The 13,599-nt window shown below is 50.2% G+C and overlaps 1 protein-coding gene across 1 annotated transcript; it reads right to left on the reverse strand.

Moving 5' to 3' along the window:
• Nucleotides 1-1,158: 1,158 nt before the first annotated feature.
• Nucleotides 1,159-11,841, reverse strand: PMM1 (phosphomannomutase 1). The gene is made up of 8 exons (XM_074227048.1): nucleotides 11,729-11,841; nucleotides 7,367-7,484; nucleotides 6,781-6,857; nucleotides 6,319-6,410; nucleotides 5,779-5,878; nucleotides 4,379-4,454; nucleotides 3,319-3,434; nucleotides 1,159-2,376 (listed from the first exon to the last, which is right to left on the reverse strand). The coding sequence occupies exons 1-8, from the start codon at nucleotides 11,810-11,812 to the stop codon at nucleotides 2,254-2,256; spliced, it is 786 nt and encodes a 261-aa protein (XP_074083149.1). The 5' UTR covers nucleotides 11,813-11,841; the 3' UTR covers nucleotides 1,159-2,253.
• Between the last annotated feature and the right edge of the window lie 1,758 nt (nucleotides 11,842-13,599).

The following is a 13,599-nucleotide window of genomic DNA, read 5'->3' on the forward strand; positions in this document are numbered from 1 at the left end:
ACGATTTCCCAACATCACTCACCTAACAAAGCATCTGACCAAGGGTCTGTGTGGGATCACTTTGGGGCCGGCCCCTGGGTGGAGGTCATGGGCCAGTCACCCCTTCAACCAAGGCCACTCACACTTATTAAATTGACCAGATCTAGGTTGCAGCAAGCCTCCCATTCTTGCTTAGCCTCTCCCTCTCTGTGCCCATGGGCACTCCTCTCTGCCTATGTTGGCCCAGCAGGAAATATGGAATAGAAAGAGGGGGTGGCTCTAACCTTTTGGTAGGCCCTCCTAGTCTAGCCCCTGCCTCTCTAGGGATGTAGGGAGGGCAGCATCTCCTGTCTCTCCACTGCCCCATCTCTCTTAACCCCCTAGAAATCATCCTGTATTTGAAATTTCCATGTGGTTCCCACCCGGCGGACCTGGTGTCCACCTTTGTAACACTGGCAATAAATCATTAGGAGTGGCCTTTGTCTTCTGGCTTCTTCAGGCCTCAGAGGAGAGGAAGGGGTGAAGCGGGTGCTTAGGAAGAATGGAGCCATTCTCTCTCAGGGCATCCATTCTCCTCATCCCAATCAATGCCAATGGATCTAGGAGCCATCTGCACTTGGATTGCTCCTGGACAGGGCTGGCCAACTTTTGAGCTCTTCTGGGCCTCACCGTCCAACAAACCCGTTGAGGATCACAAACAGAACTCAGGACCCATCACGAATACAACACAACCCAAACCACCAGAGAGCTTAACCAAGCATAAGCACAAATGAGAGGAAGCAGGCCCTGTTGGAATGTTTGGACGCACTTGTCTTAGTATAGGACACCCTATGCAAACTGAGGGAGGAAGTCACCCCGGCCTTATCCCAGGAGCTCTTGGGAGAGACTCTGGGCTCACCTCCCTTTGGTATCCCATGGTCTTCCCCGAACTGAGAGTTAGTGGTGCAGTTTTGGAGGAGGGGTCCTCATTCTGCATGGCTGCCCCCTACCCCTATGGGCTAACCTTCGTTACCTCTCCCTTCACTTTAGTTACATCCTTGGATCTCTCTGAGCCTCAGCTTCTTCATCTTTACAAAGAGGGAAGAGGACTGGAGGTAGATGGTTTCTGGGGTCCGTTTGAACTCAAGTCCCATATTCCTATGGGTTCTGGTGACTAGAAAGGCAAGGAGACCCAGGCAGATATAGATTTCTATTATTTAATAGAATTTGTGACACAGTTAAGCTTTCTTTTGTCCAGAGCTGGGCCCCTCACTCCTAAGCAGAGTTTCTTTTTACATACAAACATACATACATACATTCTCTCTAACATAAAAAAACCAAACATTGACTGATTCTAGGTGAGGCTGGAAAGCAAGTCCTAGAGCAAGGGTCAGAGGTCAGGGTCCACAATCAGAGTAAGACCCAGAGGGAGCAGATCCTATTGGGTGGATGTAGTGGGGGGCAAATCAGGTCTGGGATGGGGAGTGCTGGCCCTCCAACCCACCTTCTGCCAGGCAGCCACGAGGCTGGGATGTGGAGGAAGGAGGCAATAAAGTTGCCCACTGTCTCTCAGCTCTGTAATTAACTGAGACTGGTAGTTGAATGGCATGCCAGGGGACAGATGCTGGCTCTGGGAGAGGGGAAGGTGACCAGGGAATCAGATCCCTCTCCTTCTAGAAGTGGGATTTAAATTCTTAAACATGCAAAGAGGAGGTTAGCACCCACTTTCAGGGGAACCCCCCCAGGGTGCAGCTGGGAGGTTTTATCTTGCCCCCAATTCGAGATGGAGGAGGGAGATAGGGAGGTCCTGGCCCAGAACCAACACTTAAAAATACTTACTGATGAACACCCCCCACTCCACCCCTCACCAGCCAGCCGGAGAGAGGAAAGAAAGGGAGACAAACCATCCCTTTGTGGAAGCCTGTTGTCCCACCCAGTCTGGTGACTTTGTGACCACCCAGGAGTAGTGCATGGAGATTACCGATACCCTGAGGGATGACTTGGGCCACCAGGCACATTTTCTGTCTGTCCATCCACTCATTCATCCATTCATCTGTCCCTATCACTGTTGCCATGACCTTCCAAACCAAGACCCTTGCACAGAGGCCTTCCCAGCAGGCAGACAGGGGATGTTCTTTCTCTGGGGGAAGGGGGAAAAAGACAAGGAGCAGGGGAAGGGGAAGGGTCAAAGCTCACCCTCCCTCCCAAAGGACTGCGACCGGTTGTCCTGGAGATATTTTGACCAATCCCCAGGTGAAGACATCTTGGTCCCTGAGCCTTCAGGGGACACCAGCCTCATGCTTCATGTGCCCGCTCTGGGAAGAAGAGCTCTCGGCACCTCTGCACTGTATCCTGGGGGGAGACCACGCTGTGCCCCACCGTGCGGGGGTCATCATAAATCTCATAGTCATTTCCCCCCTGCAGAAGGAAGGAAGAAGGGAGCAGAAGTGACTTTCACCTTCAAGGTCCAGGCCTTGTGGTCCCTCAGATTACCATGTATTGATCTACTCTCCCTCCTCCCCTGGCAGAATGTAAGATCTGAGAGGGAAGGGTCAGCTTTTTCATTTCTGTGATCCTAGTTGGCCTCATGGAGATGCCTGATACACCGTAGGGATTATTTGTTAAACTGAATGACCATCTCCACGGTGTAGCTTGATTTGGGGGCAGCAGACTCTGGGACACTAAGACCAAGAGGGGGTCAGTTGGGAAGCCCAAAAGAGCAAGGACCTAGTGGGGTCCATGGGAAGGATCAGGGATGCTAAGAGGAGAGGGCTGGAGTCGGGGAGAGGGAAGATCTGACTAATGTCCTCATTTCAGGAGGGACTGGCCTGGGGAGGAGGCTAAGCTTTATTTGACTGGTTCCCAGGGGACAGAATGGGGGGGGGGGGAAGATATGACTCTCAGGGCGACTCAATTTCTCTAAGCTTGGTTTCATTTGTAAAATGGCAGCTTTGGAGGAGGTAAACTGTTAAAGGTCCTCCCTTCTGGCTCCAAATCTCAGTCCTACCAGAGAGGGAGATCTGGGCTCAAGATGAAGGGAAACTTCCTAACAATGAGGGCCATCCAAAGGCACAAGAGCTGGGCATCACCAGAGATGTCCATGCCAGATGACTATTTTGGGGGATCTAGGCTTAAGTCTCAGGTCTGCTAGTACACCTGTGTGGCCTTGGCTGTCACCATTTGGGGTTCAGTGAACCTGAGGGTGGTAAAATGGAATAGAATCATGGCTTCACCCACAACAGCATGGGGAGGGCCATCTGGGGGTACTGGTCTAATCCCACCCCATGGCAGGAGTCATCCCAGGGGCCTCCACCTCCTTTCCCAAAGGAGCCATGCCACAGAAAAGAGCCCTGAACTCACGGGGCTGGTCTCATTCCCAAAGAAGTGAATGGTGTCAAAGCTCTCCTGGTCCAGGCGATCCAGGCAGTAGCGCTTGTCCCAGCCCTCTGGGAAGACATCGAAGCTGATCATGCCCCCTAAGATGCCAAAGGAGAAAGGGGGTGAGAGATGGGAGTGGGGGGCTGGCTGGACCTGAGAGCAGGAATTATTCAAATTGTTGTTGCTGACATCAGGGAGGGGCTGCCATGACATGCAAGTGAGTGGGATGGGGGGGGGGTGCAAAGTCACCAGCCTCACAATTTTTTAAAATTTTATTTAAGGCAAAGGGGTTAAGTGGCTTGCCTAAGGCCACACAGCTAGGTACTTATTAAGTGTCTGAGACCGGATTTGAACCCAGGTACTCCTGATTCCAGGGCCGGTGCTTTATCCATTGCACCACCCTGCTGCCCCTTCACTCTCTTCTAATGGCCCTGGACAAAGTGGGCAGCTTTCCCAATTCTCAGTTTGAGATCTACCCATTCAGTGATTAAGGCAGGTAAGAAAGAAATGAAGCAAGAATGACCTCTTTGAACCTATTAAAAATAGAGCACTCTGGGAGGGGCAGACCCTCAAGGCTTCTGGTCAAAGCCATCCCCTGGGCCAGAGACTAATAAAATTCTGATGAGGCAATGACTTAAATTAAAAAAGGGGGGGGGTGAGTGGAAGATTCTAAAGAGCCCAGTTCATCTCCAGTCTTTCTGATTCCTATCTGGCCACTGGACTCAGATGGCTCCAATTCATGAGCTTGCCATGGCATCACCTCCCTGATGGCATGGTCTTCTTCAGAATGGAAGGACAAATAACAACAATTCATCCACAGCAAAGAGGGGGTGAGTGAGTGAGTGCAGAGAACTGTGTGACCTTGAGGGAGGAGCTTACCCTCTTGGAGCCAGTTTCCTCACATTAAACAAGAGGGTAGGACCAGGTGGTCTTTCAGTCTGGCTAAGAGCTGAGAGTGAATAAACCCAGGGGAGAGTCAAAATGTCCTTAAGGGGGAAGTGGGAAGGGAGAGATCTACCCAGCCAGTTTCCATCCCACACACCTCTGGAGAACCTCAGCCCTTTGCCTGCAAACTCTGCCTTCAAGGCCTCCACAAATTTCTCCCGGATCTTTTCTTTCTGTAAGAGGGGAGCGAACAGGAAAAAGAATCATTACAATAGACATGGCTAGGGAGCATTTCAGTGGGAAGGGTTTTACTCATGTTATCTCATAGACTTGACTCATGTTTACTTAGCATTTTGAGTCTCTCAATAACCTGATGAGATGGATGAGGCTATTACTGTCACCTACATTTTCAGAGGATCTTAAGGTCATTGAGTCCAACCCCCTGATTTTTCAGAGGAGGAAACTGAGGCCTAGAGGGATTAAGTGAACTGACCAGGGTCCCAACAGCTAGCTTGAGTTAGGAATGGGAACTCTGATCTTCCTGGCCCTCTGTCCTTTACAAGGGAGGAATGTGACCCTAACCCAGGTCAAGGAAACACAGGCAGGTTAGAGAGTGAACCTCAAGACCCCACTCATTTTCAGATCCCTGTACTGGTCCCTGGACAAAGTGCTCATTAGATGAATCTCCCCAACCCCATTCCCTTTTGGCGTCTGTGTTCTTTTTTTCAACCAGAGGAGGGCCTGAGTTCAAATCCAGTCTCAGACACTTACTAGCTCTGTGACCATAAGCAAGTCACTTCACCCTGATTGCCTTAAAAAAAAAAAAAGAATTAAATATCCCAGTCTGAGTCTGACTTTTCACTAGAACTCCTTCAGGACAGGGGAGATGCTCCTGCACTTTGATCCCCAACAAAGTGGGTGCTGAGTTAATAAACACTTGTGGGTGGATTATATTGTCCAGAAGGCAAAGGAAAGATTTGGGAACCAGGTGATGGGACTCATCAAGCCAGATGACCTTAGGGAAGTCATTGGCCTTTTCTGAGACTCAGTTTCCTCCTCTGTAAAATGGGGCTCCCTGAGATATATGTAAAGCACTCTGTAAACTTTAAAGCTCTACAGAAATGCTGGCTGCATTATCATCATCATCATTATTTTTTATTATTACCTCTACCCAAATGAACATTGAAAGAATCTTCCATTTTGGCCCTATTGCCCCTCGATGCTTTTTATAAGAAAACTTCATGAACCCTAAAAATACTATGGAAATGTAAATCCTTTTGACGTATTAGAAAGAGTCCTGGATTTGAACTCCAGGGACCTGGATTCAAATTCTGATTTCTTTATTTGCTGTAAGATCCTTTGGGATCTGAAATAAGTCCCCTCCCCTTTCCAGGTCTCTCCTCCTTGTAAAGTGATGATCTTTGACCTAATAGTAAGAAAGGATGGAAAAGCAAATTAAAAAAAAAAACTAGGTTTGGAGAACCTATGATATTGGGAAAGATGCCTTATCTCTTTGGGCCCGTAAAATGAGGGAGTTCCTTGTACCCCCTCCCCGACCTTGTCCAGCTCTGAGAATTCAATCCTCTCCTCCAGGGTACAGCTCCGGCCAATGGGGGACACATTCAGCATCCCATTTCGGAATTCAATGAAGGTCCCGCTGTGGACAGAGAACGGAAAGTGAATTGTGGAGCTGGGCATGGGGGCACTGAATGAAGTCGCCCTCCTGCAGCTCACCCCATGGATAGAGCTCTAGAGTCAGGACGAGTTAAAATTAAGGCTTCAGGAACTTACAAGCTATGTGACCTTGGAGCAGTCATTTAACCGCTATTTGCCTCCTCTATAAAACGGAGATAATAATAACCTAACCCATGGGTGTGGAGAGGATCAGCTAATTCTAAGTCAAATCTTTGCAAACTCTAGTCAATTTTTACTACTGTTATTATATTTTATTCGTGGCCCCCCCTTCCCTGTTCTAAATCCTCCCAGCTCTGAGCTTCCCAGTCCCAGTCCTGAGCTCCCTCCTCTGGGTTTAGCTCCAGCCCAGGCTTGGCTCTTCCCTCCAGCCACGGGGTGGGCATGGGGGCAGCCTGCTCTCACCGCTTCTTGGGCAGCTTCAGCAAGGCCATGTAGTTGAGGCAGAAGTTGATGAGGTCCTGCAGAAGCTCCTCTCCGAGATGGTTCTGGATGGTCTGAGGCCAGCAGGAGGGGACAGAGGGAGAGTGAGGAGATGCTGCTGAGAGGGGACTGCCCCTGTCCTCCCGGGGGCCCAGGTCTAGGAGGGATAGATAGCTCTTGTTCCCCCCCTAAAGTTCCCGTGCTCCAATACCCCCACCCCAATCCAGTTGAGAGCAGACTCTCTGGAGAGGAGCCCATGGGGCCTCAGTTGACTTGTCTGTAGCATGCTTCAGGCTATGCTAGGACTGGGAAGAGTCAGGGACCCCCCCAATGTGTGGGGGGCAGAGATTGGGGGGAAGCAAGGCTGGGGACAAACAGGAAGTAAACTGAGGCCCAATGGAATAAAGGGAAGTGAGGAGAAACCAGGGGGTGGGGAATTCCAACCTGCTTGGAGAGCAGCCGGCCGTTTTTGTATTGCACCGTGCCATTCTCTGCAAAGACGTAGTCAAACTTTTCTATGACTTAAGGTGAGGAATGACGTAGAGCAAGGAGGCCAGGCAGGGTCCGGGAAGATGGAGACCAGGAAGGAAAGAAACATGGTGGAAGTGACTCCGAGTATCCCCTCCCTCCAACTGACCCAGAATTTCTGAGCCTCAGGAGCCCACTTGATAATCTGGGCAGAGATGGGATTCATTATTCCCAGGACAGAGGCATCATGTACCCCTACTACCCACCTACCCCCATAAGTCATTTGTCTCTTAATCCCCCCTTCCTATCTCAGAAAAACAGATATTAGTTTGGGGAGGCCTTTCCTAACTGTCTCGTGAAGAGGGGTGGCCTGGAGGTTCACCCCTAATTCATTCACTTTCCCCATTCCCACATGCATGACCTCAGTTCCAACCTCACTGCCTCCTTGTCTGGAAGCACAAACCAAGGAGAATCAGAAAGCAGGGAAGGGAGGGAAAAAATGTCCCCAAATCCTACCTCTCTCCCCTCCCATCCCCCCAACCTGGAAAGTGAAAATTCTCACCTTCGTCCCCTTCGCCCAGCTGTTCCGCGATCTTGGAGTAGTCTGACCCCCCCACCACCCCAATCTTCACTCGCCCCCGAAGTTCCTGGAGAAAGGCGGCCACTTCAGGGTCGATTTTCTAGGGGAAGAGGAGAGAGCCCCCAATCACCACACTATTCCCTTGTCTTTGTTTCACAAATGTTCTCCGGTGAGTCCTCAGACCAGACTGGAGGGTCCCCAAGGCCAAAGTGGACCTTCTTTTCTCCTTGTTCCAAAACCAACCAATTCAAGTCAACCTTGATTGAAAGCCCTTCCTATAGTTCAAACACTGCCATGGATACAAAGATGAAAAGTGATCTAGGTCCAGTCAAGAGGCTTACCTATAGAAAAGAAACAGTGTGGACCATTGGAAAGGATGCTTTAATTCAGAGACATAAGACCTGGATTCCAATCCTACTTGTGACACTAACATACATACATATATATATATATATATATATATATATATATATATATATATATATATATGTATATATCGTCATTGGACAAGATAATAATGTTTTGTCCTTTGTTATTGAAGGGAGGTGATAACATGACAAGCACATGAATTGGATTGGAGTGAGGGGGGCTGTGCCAAGTCAACCAGCCTCACTTTCTCCTTCAGAACTACCTGGGTCTTGGGGGCGGCTAGGTGGCACAGTAGATAGAGTACTGGCCTTGGAGTCAGGAGGACCTGAGTTCAAATCCAGCCTCAGACACTTAATAATGACCTAGCTGTGTGGCCTTGGGCAAGTCACTTAACCCCATTGCCTTAGAAAATCTAAAAAAAAAAACAAAGAACTACCTGGGTCTAGTGGTCAGATATGAATCAGGATGACTGGAGATGGCCCCCCAGGTCCCACAACTAGTAAGAGTCAAGTATGTGAGGCTGGATTTGAACTCCTGTCTTCCTGACCTCCAAGGCCAGTGAATCACCTAGCTGCCTGTTGGACAAGATACTTCCCATCAAGAGGATTATGATTTTCATGTTGATTGACCTGATATAGGTAATGAATATAACTAGAAATTTGGATTTTCCAGAGCTCCCATTTCACTGGCAGGTTCAAGGCCTGGGAAAACAGTGAAAACCAAGTAGCAGGAGTCATCTATCAAGTTCTACCCTGGACCCAAGCTTGTCTGTGTTAAGTAAAGTGAATCAGTATAACTATATTGTACACTCATAATAGCCTCCCAAAGCCAATGGCTTTCCCGCAGGACTCCTCCTTGGATGGTCACAAAAGATGTAATCATTGTAAAGGTCCTGAATGGTTGTCTTGAGAGGATAACCTGATTCCCAAATCTGATTATTCTATGATCCACATTCCCACTTAGGATCTTAGAGAAAAGATCTGGCTCCACAAGGCGGAGCTCCTATCAGGAGAAATCCCTTGATTTGCAAATTGGTTCCCTGCAAAAAAAAATCTATAAAACACTATCAGATTTACTGTCACTCAGTCTCTGGCCTGCTTTGTCACACCCAGATTAGAGATGGCTCTGTAAAAACAGAATGAACATTCCTCATTTTTAGACTCAGTTTTCCCTTGGATGGTTACTTCCAGTCACTGTTTGCAAACAAGACATAGGATAAATTGGAAATAATCTGGAGAGAGAAGGCACTAGAATTAAGGGGTCTTAACTCAGGCTTCTTCCAGAAGGGTGGAATTTGACCTGAGACCTGAAGGACCAGGGAAGTCAGGCAACAAGCCAAGAAGGAATCAAGGGCTCTTAATCTGGGATCCACTGACCTTCAGAAAGTCTATGAACTAAGATGGGAGGAAAATGCCATTTATTTTCATTAACCTCTAATGGAGATTTTCTAGCACTCCTTTTAATTATGATATTTAAAAAAAATCCTGAGATGTTCATAACAAATTCTTGTATTAAACAAAGCAGAAAACAATAACACTAAACTTCCATCTCAGGAAATTTTCTTTAAGTTTCCCCTTATATGCTACTTGAAAAATGTCTTGCACTCTTAAATCAGTAGAATTTAACCAGGAACATGCTCTGTCAATGGTCCTTCCCCACAGGCACATGACCAATCTTTGGTCTCTAGGAGCGACCCACCTTTCCCTGTTTCCCAGGTCCTTCCACGCTATGTATAAATATGAGTCTGAACATATGTGCCCCAGAAGGGTGGTGACAACACATGGAAGGGCATGACCCCCTGCTGGTTTGAACTTGTCCCTCTCAAATAGGATCTGCTTGAATTTAATTCAATAATAAAAATGATAAAAAATGATTTGTCAGATTGTGACTAAAAAGCACAATTTTAATACTTTTCTTTGATGCTTAAGATGAGGATAAGAACTGCTTGACCTCTCTGCCCTCCCCCCCACAGCATCACTGTGAATACTGAAGTAGATACTGCTGAGAGGCCTTTGCAGACTGGAAGAGGCTACACAGATGTCATTTATACATCCAGCTGAGGGGGAGATGGGGGCAATTCATTGGATTTTAAAGGAAGTCTTAGGATGGAGGGACTGGAGAGATCTTTTGTGTTCAGGGATCAGAGAAAAAGAAAGCCGTAAAGGTGGGGGGAGGCAGGATGAGTTTGGGGAGTAGTTTGATGAGTGGGGAGAAAATATGTAAGAGAATAAGCTGGTAATTGAGTTGGAAAGTTGCATTGTGGGGTGGCTAGGTGGGGCAGTGGATAGAGCACCGGCCCTGGAGTCAGGAGGACCTGACTTCAAATTCGGCCTCAGACACTTAATAATGACCTAGCTGTGTGGCCTTGGGCAGGCCACTTAACCCCAATGCCTTGCAAAAAAAGATGAAAAAAAAAGTTGCATTGTAAGCAGACCAGAGAGGGCCTAGAATGCCAGAATAAGAAATCTGGACTTGTTCAGTGGGCAATAGGGAGCCACTGCAGGCTCTGCCTTCTAATTATGCTTTCACAATCATTACCTATTTATCAGGATAGGAGGGTGAGGTTCATTATTGCTCATCCCAATTTTAGAAATAAGGACACTGGGGCCTAGGGAGGTTAAGGAAAGGCTGGCTGCCTTGGCCTAGCCTCCTCCAACCAGTTGGCTCTCACCTACATATTTGCATGGTAGTGCCCAGAGGGGGAGAGGAGCCAGGACAAGAACTGCCAGTCTGAAGGTCAGGATCTGCCTGGAGACGTGGCCTTGTCTCCATGGCACAGAGCTTGTGTTTGCCCACATCCTCACTCTAAGGAGCAGGCCCATCTGTTCTGTGGCTTGGGGACCCCCTCCCCTTCCCTCTCGTGGACAAGGTCTGAATCACTGACTGGCCTACCATGAGAAACTAAGAGAAAGCATAACAACAATAGTATTTCTATAGTGTTTTTAGGCTTGCAAAATGAAATATTATCTTATTAATTCCTTTCTGAAGACGAGGGAACTGAGGCAGAAAAAGGCAGATTAGCCCTGGGCCCTACAGCTAGTGCTGGACTCTCATTTGATTCTCACCACATTCCCAGCAGGGAAAACCTTGAGCATTTCCATTGAACAAATAAAAGAAACTGAGGCCCAGAGAATTTAAGCGACTTACTTGCCCAATGTAAGCCTCTCTTCTGTGAGCCAATAAATATGGGGATGCTAACAAACAGCTCTCCGTGCAGCATTCTCCCACGATACCCCCCCCCCCATTTCTGGAAGAGGGCCTTCCGTGACTCTTCCCTCTGGCTCTTAGGATTCCTGCCTTCTCAACAAAACCCAGGCACCTGCTCCTTTCAAAACATCTCCCCCGTGTCACCCCCAGATGCGGTCCCCACTCTCTCACCTTCTCTCCGAAGCCAAATTTCTCGTGCCTAGGGCAAAGGGACCCCCCCCCATTTCTGGTTTCTGAGCCCAGGCCTTGGCACGGAGAGGATTTGCATCTAGTCCAGAAACCAACAAGTCTGTAGATTAGGGCACAAGACTGGCCTCTGAGCTCGCCGGGGCGCCCGCCTGGCCACGGCCACCAGAGAGCGGGGAAGGGCAGTGCCCGGCCCTCGGCCTTGGGAGCGCCCTTGCCCCATCCGTGTCAGTTCAGAGGGTCAAGGGTCAAGGTGAGGAGGCCTCGGGGAGGGGGGCGAGGACCAAAACAAGGCGGCGAAGTTGATAGCGCGGGGCATAGAGACAGAGCGGCCGCCCTGGGTCCGCAGGGCCCGAGTTCCAGGCCGGCCTCAGCCCCGGCTGTGGGGCCCTGGGTGAGTCGCCTAACCCCGCGGCCTTGCAAAGCACGAAAGAAAAGTTGCTTCTAGAAAATAGGCGCCGCTGGCCCCGGGGCTGAGACTCGGCCTGCCCAGGCTGGGGGCCGGGCGCGGGGCCGCGGGGTCTAAGGGGCCCGCGGCCCGGCTCTGCGAATTCGGGCTGGGGGCCCCCGGGGCGGCCTCACCTGGCGCGCGGGGGTCAGCGTCCCGTCCACGTCGAAGAGGCACAGCACCCGCTCCCTGCGCCGGGCCGCCTCCCCGCCGGCCATGGCCCGGCCTGCCGCTCCGGCCCGCCACCAGGCCCCGCCGCGGCCCGCCCAGGCTGGCTCCGGGGGAGGGGCCGGCCCGCCCCTGGGCGGGGCCCGCGGGGCGGAGCCCCCGGGTGGGCCTGGTCCGCTCCGGGGGCCCCGGCCCGAGGCCGCGCCGCGAGGTGGTTCGGCAGCGCCTGGGGCCGCCCTTGACCTCGGGCCCGCGGGGCTCGTCCTTGGCGCAGGCCCCCACGGCACCCCCGTGGGGCCGGAGATTCGGCCCTCGCCGCCGCTCTTTTAAGGCCGAGCGGCCCGGGGCTGTGTTCAAATGAAGACGACAAAGCGACGAGAACAAGCGCCCCCCAGCCTCAGTGAGGAGGGAAAGTCAGACTCGGATAACTGAGGCGCGGCCGCAGAGCAGCCAGGGTGGCAGGGGAAGCCGATCCAGGTGGCACAAGTCGCGGGGGATGGGGCATTAACGCAGGGGCGGTGGGAGTGGGCCCAATTCAGTCCTTCTGGAAAGCAAGGCCGCTCTGCCCCCGAGGAGCGATCCAACTGATCAGCCCTTTTCGGCCAGCCACACCCATACTAGGCCTATATCAGAAGAAATCATAAATTAAAAATGGGGGACGTCCCGTAGGCCCCCAAATGCTCAGCGGCTCTTCTGCAGGGGCACAGAATTGGAATGATGGCTGCCCACCCGTTGGGGAATGGCTGGAGGAATGTCGTGGATTGCTACGATCGGCCAGACTCTAGAGAAGCAGGGAAAGACTTACAAGAACTGATGCTGAATGATGGGAGCAGAACCGAGAGAACATTGTCCATTAACAGCAACCTGGGTGGATGCAGCTCCTCTCGGCAGTTCCCAGACCTGGGACAGCCCTGGGAGACTGTGATGGACAGTGTATCCACATCCGGACAGAGAAGAACAAAACAAAACAAAATCTGAATTCTTACTCTGGTCACTTGTTAAAAATTTCTCTTACGGGGGTGGCTAGGTGGCTCAGTGGATAAAGCACCAGCCGGCCCTGGAGTCAGGAGCACCTGGGTTCAAATCCGGTCTCAGACACTTAATAATGACCTAGCCCTGTGGCCTTGGGCAAGCCACTTAACCCCATTTGCCTTGCAAAAAAAAAAAACCCTAAAAAAAATTTCTCTTATGTTTTTCCTTCCTTCTCATGGTTTTCCTTTGTTTTCTTTAATCCTAATTCCTCATAAAGAAAATGACTAATCTGTAAACATGTCAAATACAAATGTATATTTATAATATTCACCTGACTATCACTGAGGGAAGGGGGATGGGAAGCATGTAACATAAATATCATATGAATGTTGAAAAACTTTGGCATCACAGAACTGGAAAAATGAAAATATCAATTGGGAAAAAAAAAGGATGAGGGGATTGAAGCTCCGAGAAGTCTGAGCTACTAAGCTTCTGAGGCAGGATTTGGATCCGGGAATCCCTGGCTCCTCTAGCACCTTTGTCTCTCCAAGGTGGGAGAGATCATCCAGTGTGGACTTTGAGGGCACCTCATGAGTTCATTGGCATGATCCTCGAGGCTCAAGGCAGGGATGTTTACAAATATCCATTTCTAAGTTGTCCCCCAATTTGCTCGGGTCCCCAACGTTCCACACCTACTTCACACCCATGGGTTCGGGTAGATGGGTGAGAAGGCACCCAATTTCAGGAATAACCCTGAGTGGGAAGTGGAGTTCCTAGAGCTCTGGTGCAGAGCACAGTGTGCAGATTGCTGGAGGGCCCCCCCTTCCCTGCCTATCCTTTCCCCAACATGATACTCAATGGACTT

Source organism: Macrotis lagotis, chromosome 2 (assembly GCF_037893015.1).
Source record: "Macrotis lagotis isolate mMagLag1 chromosome 2, bilby.v1.9.chrom.fasta, whole genome shotgun sequence".
NCBI lineage: Eukaryota > Metazoa > Chordata > Mammalia > Peramelemorphia > Peramelidae > Macrotis > Macrotis lagotis.

Excerpts from the sequence above, each read along its gene's own strand:
- PMM1 (XM_074227048.1), bottom strand. The coding sequence starts at position 11,812 with ATGGCCGGCGGGGAGGCGGCCCGGCGCAGGGAGCGGGTGCTGTGCCTC. Across the intron at positions 6,411-6,780 it reads GCCGGCTGCTCTCCAAGCAG|ACCATCCAGAACCATCTCGG; the intron begins GTTGGAATTCCC and ends TGCTGGCCTCAG. Across the intron at positions 4,455-5,778 it reads AATTCTCAGAGCTGGACAAG|AAAGAAAAGATCCGGGAGAA; the intron begins GTCGGGGAGGGG and ends CCCCTCTTACAG.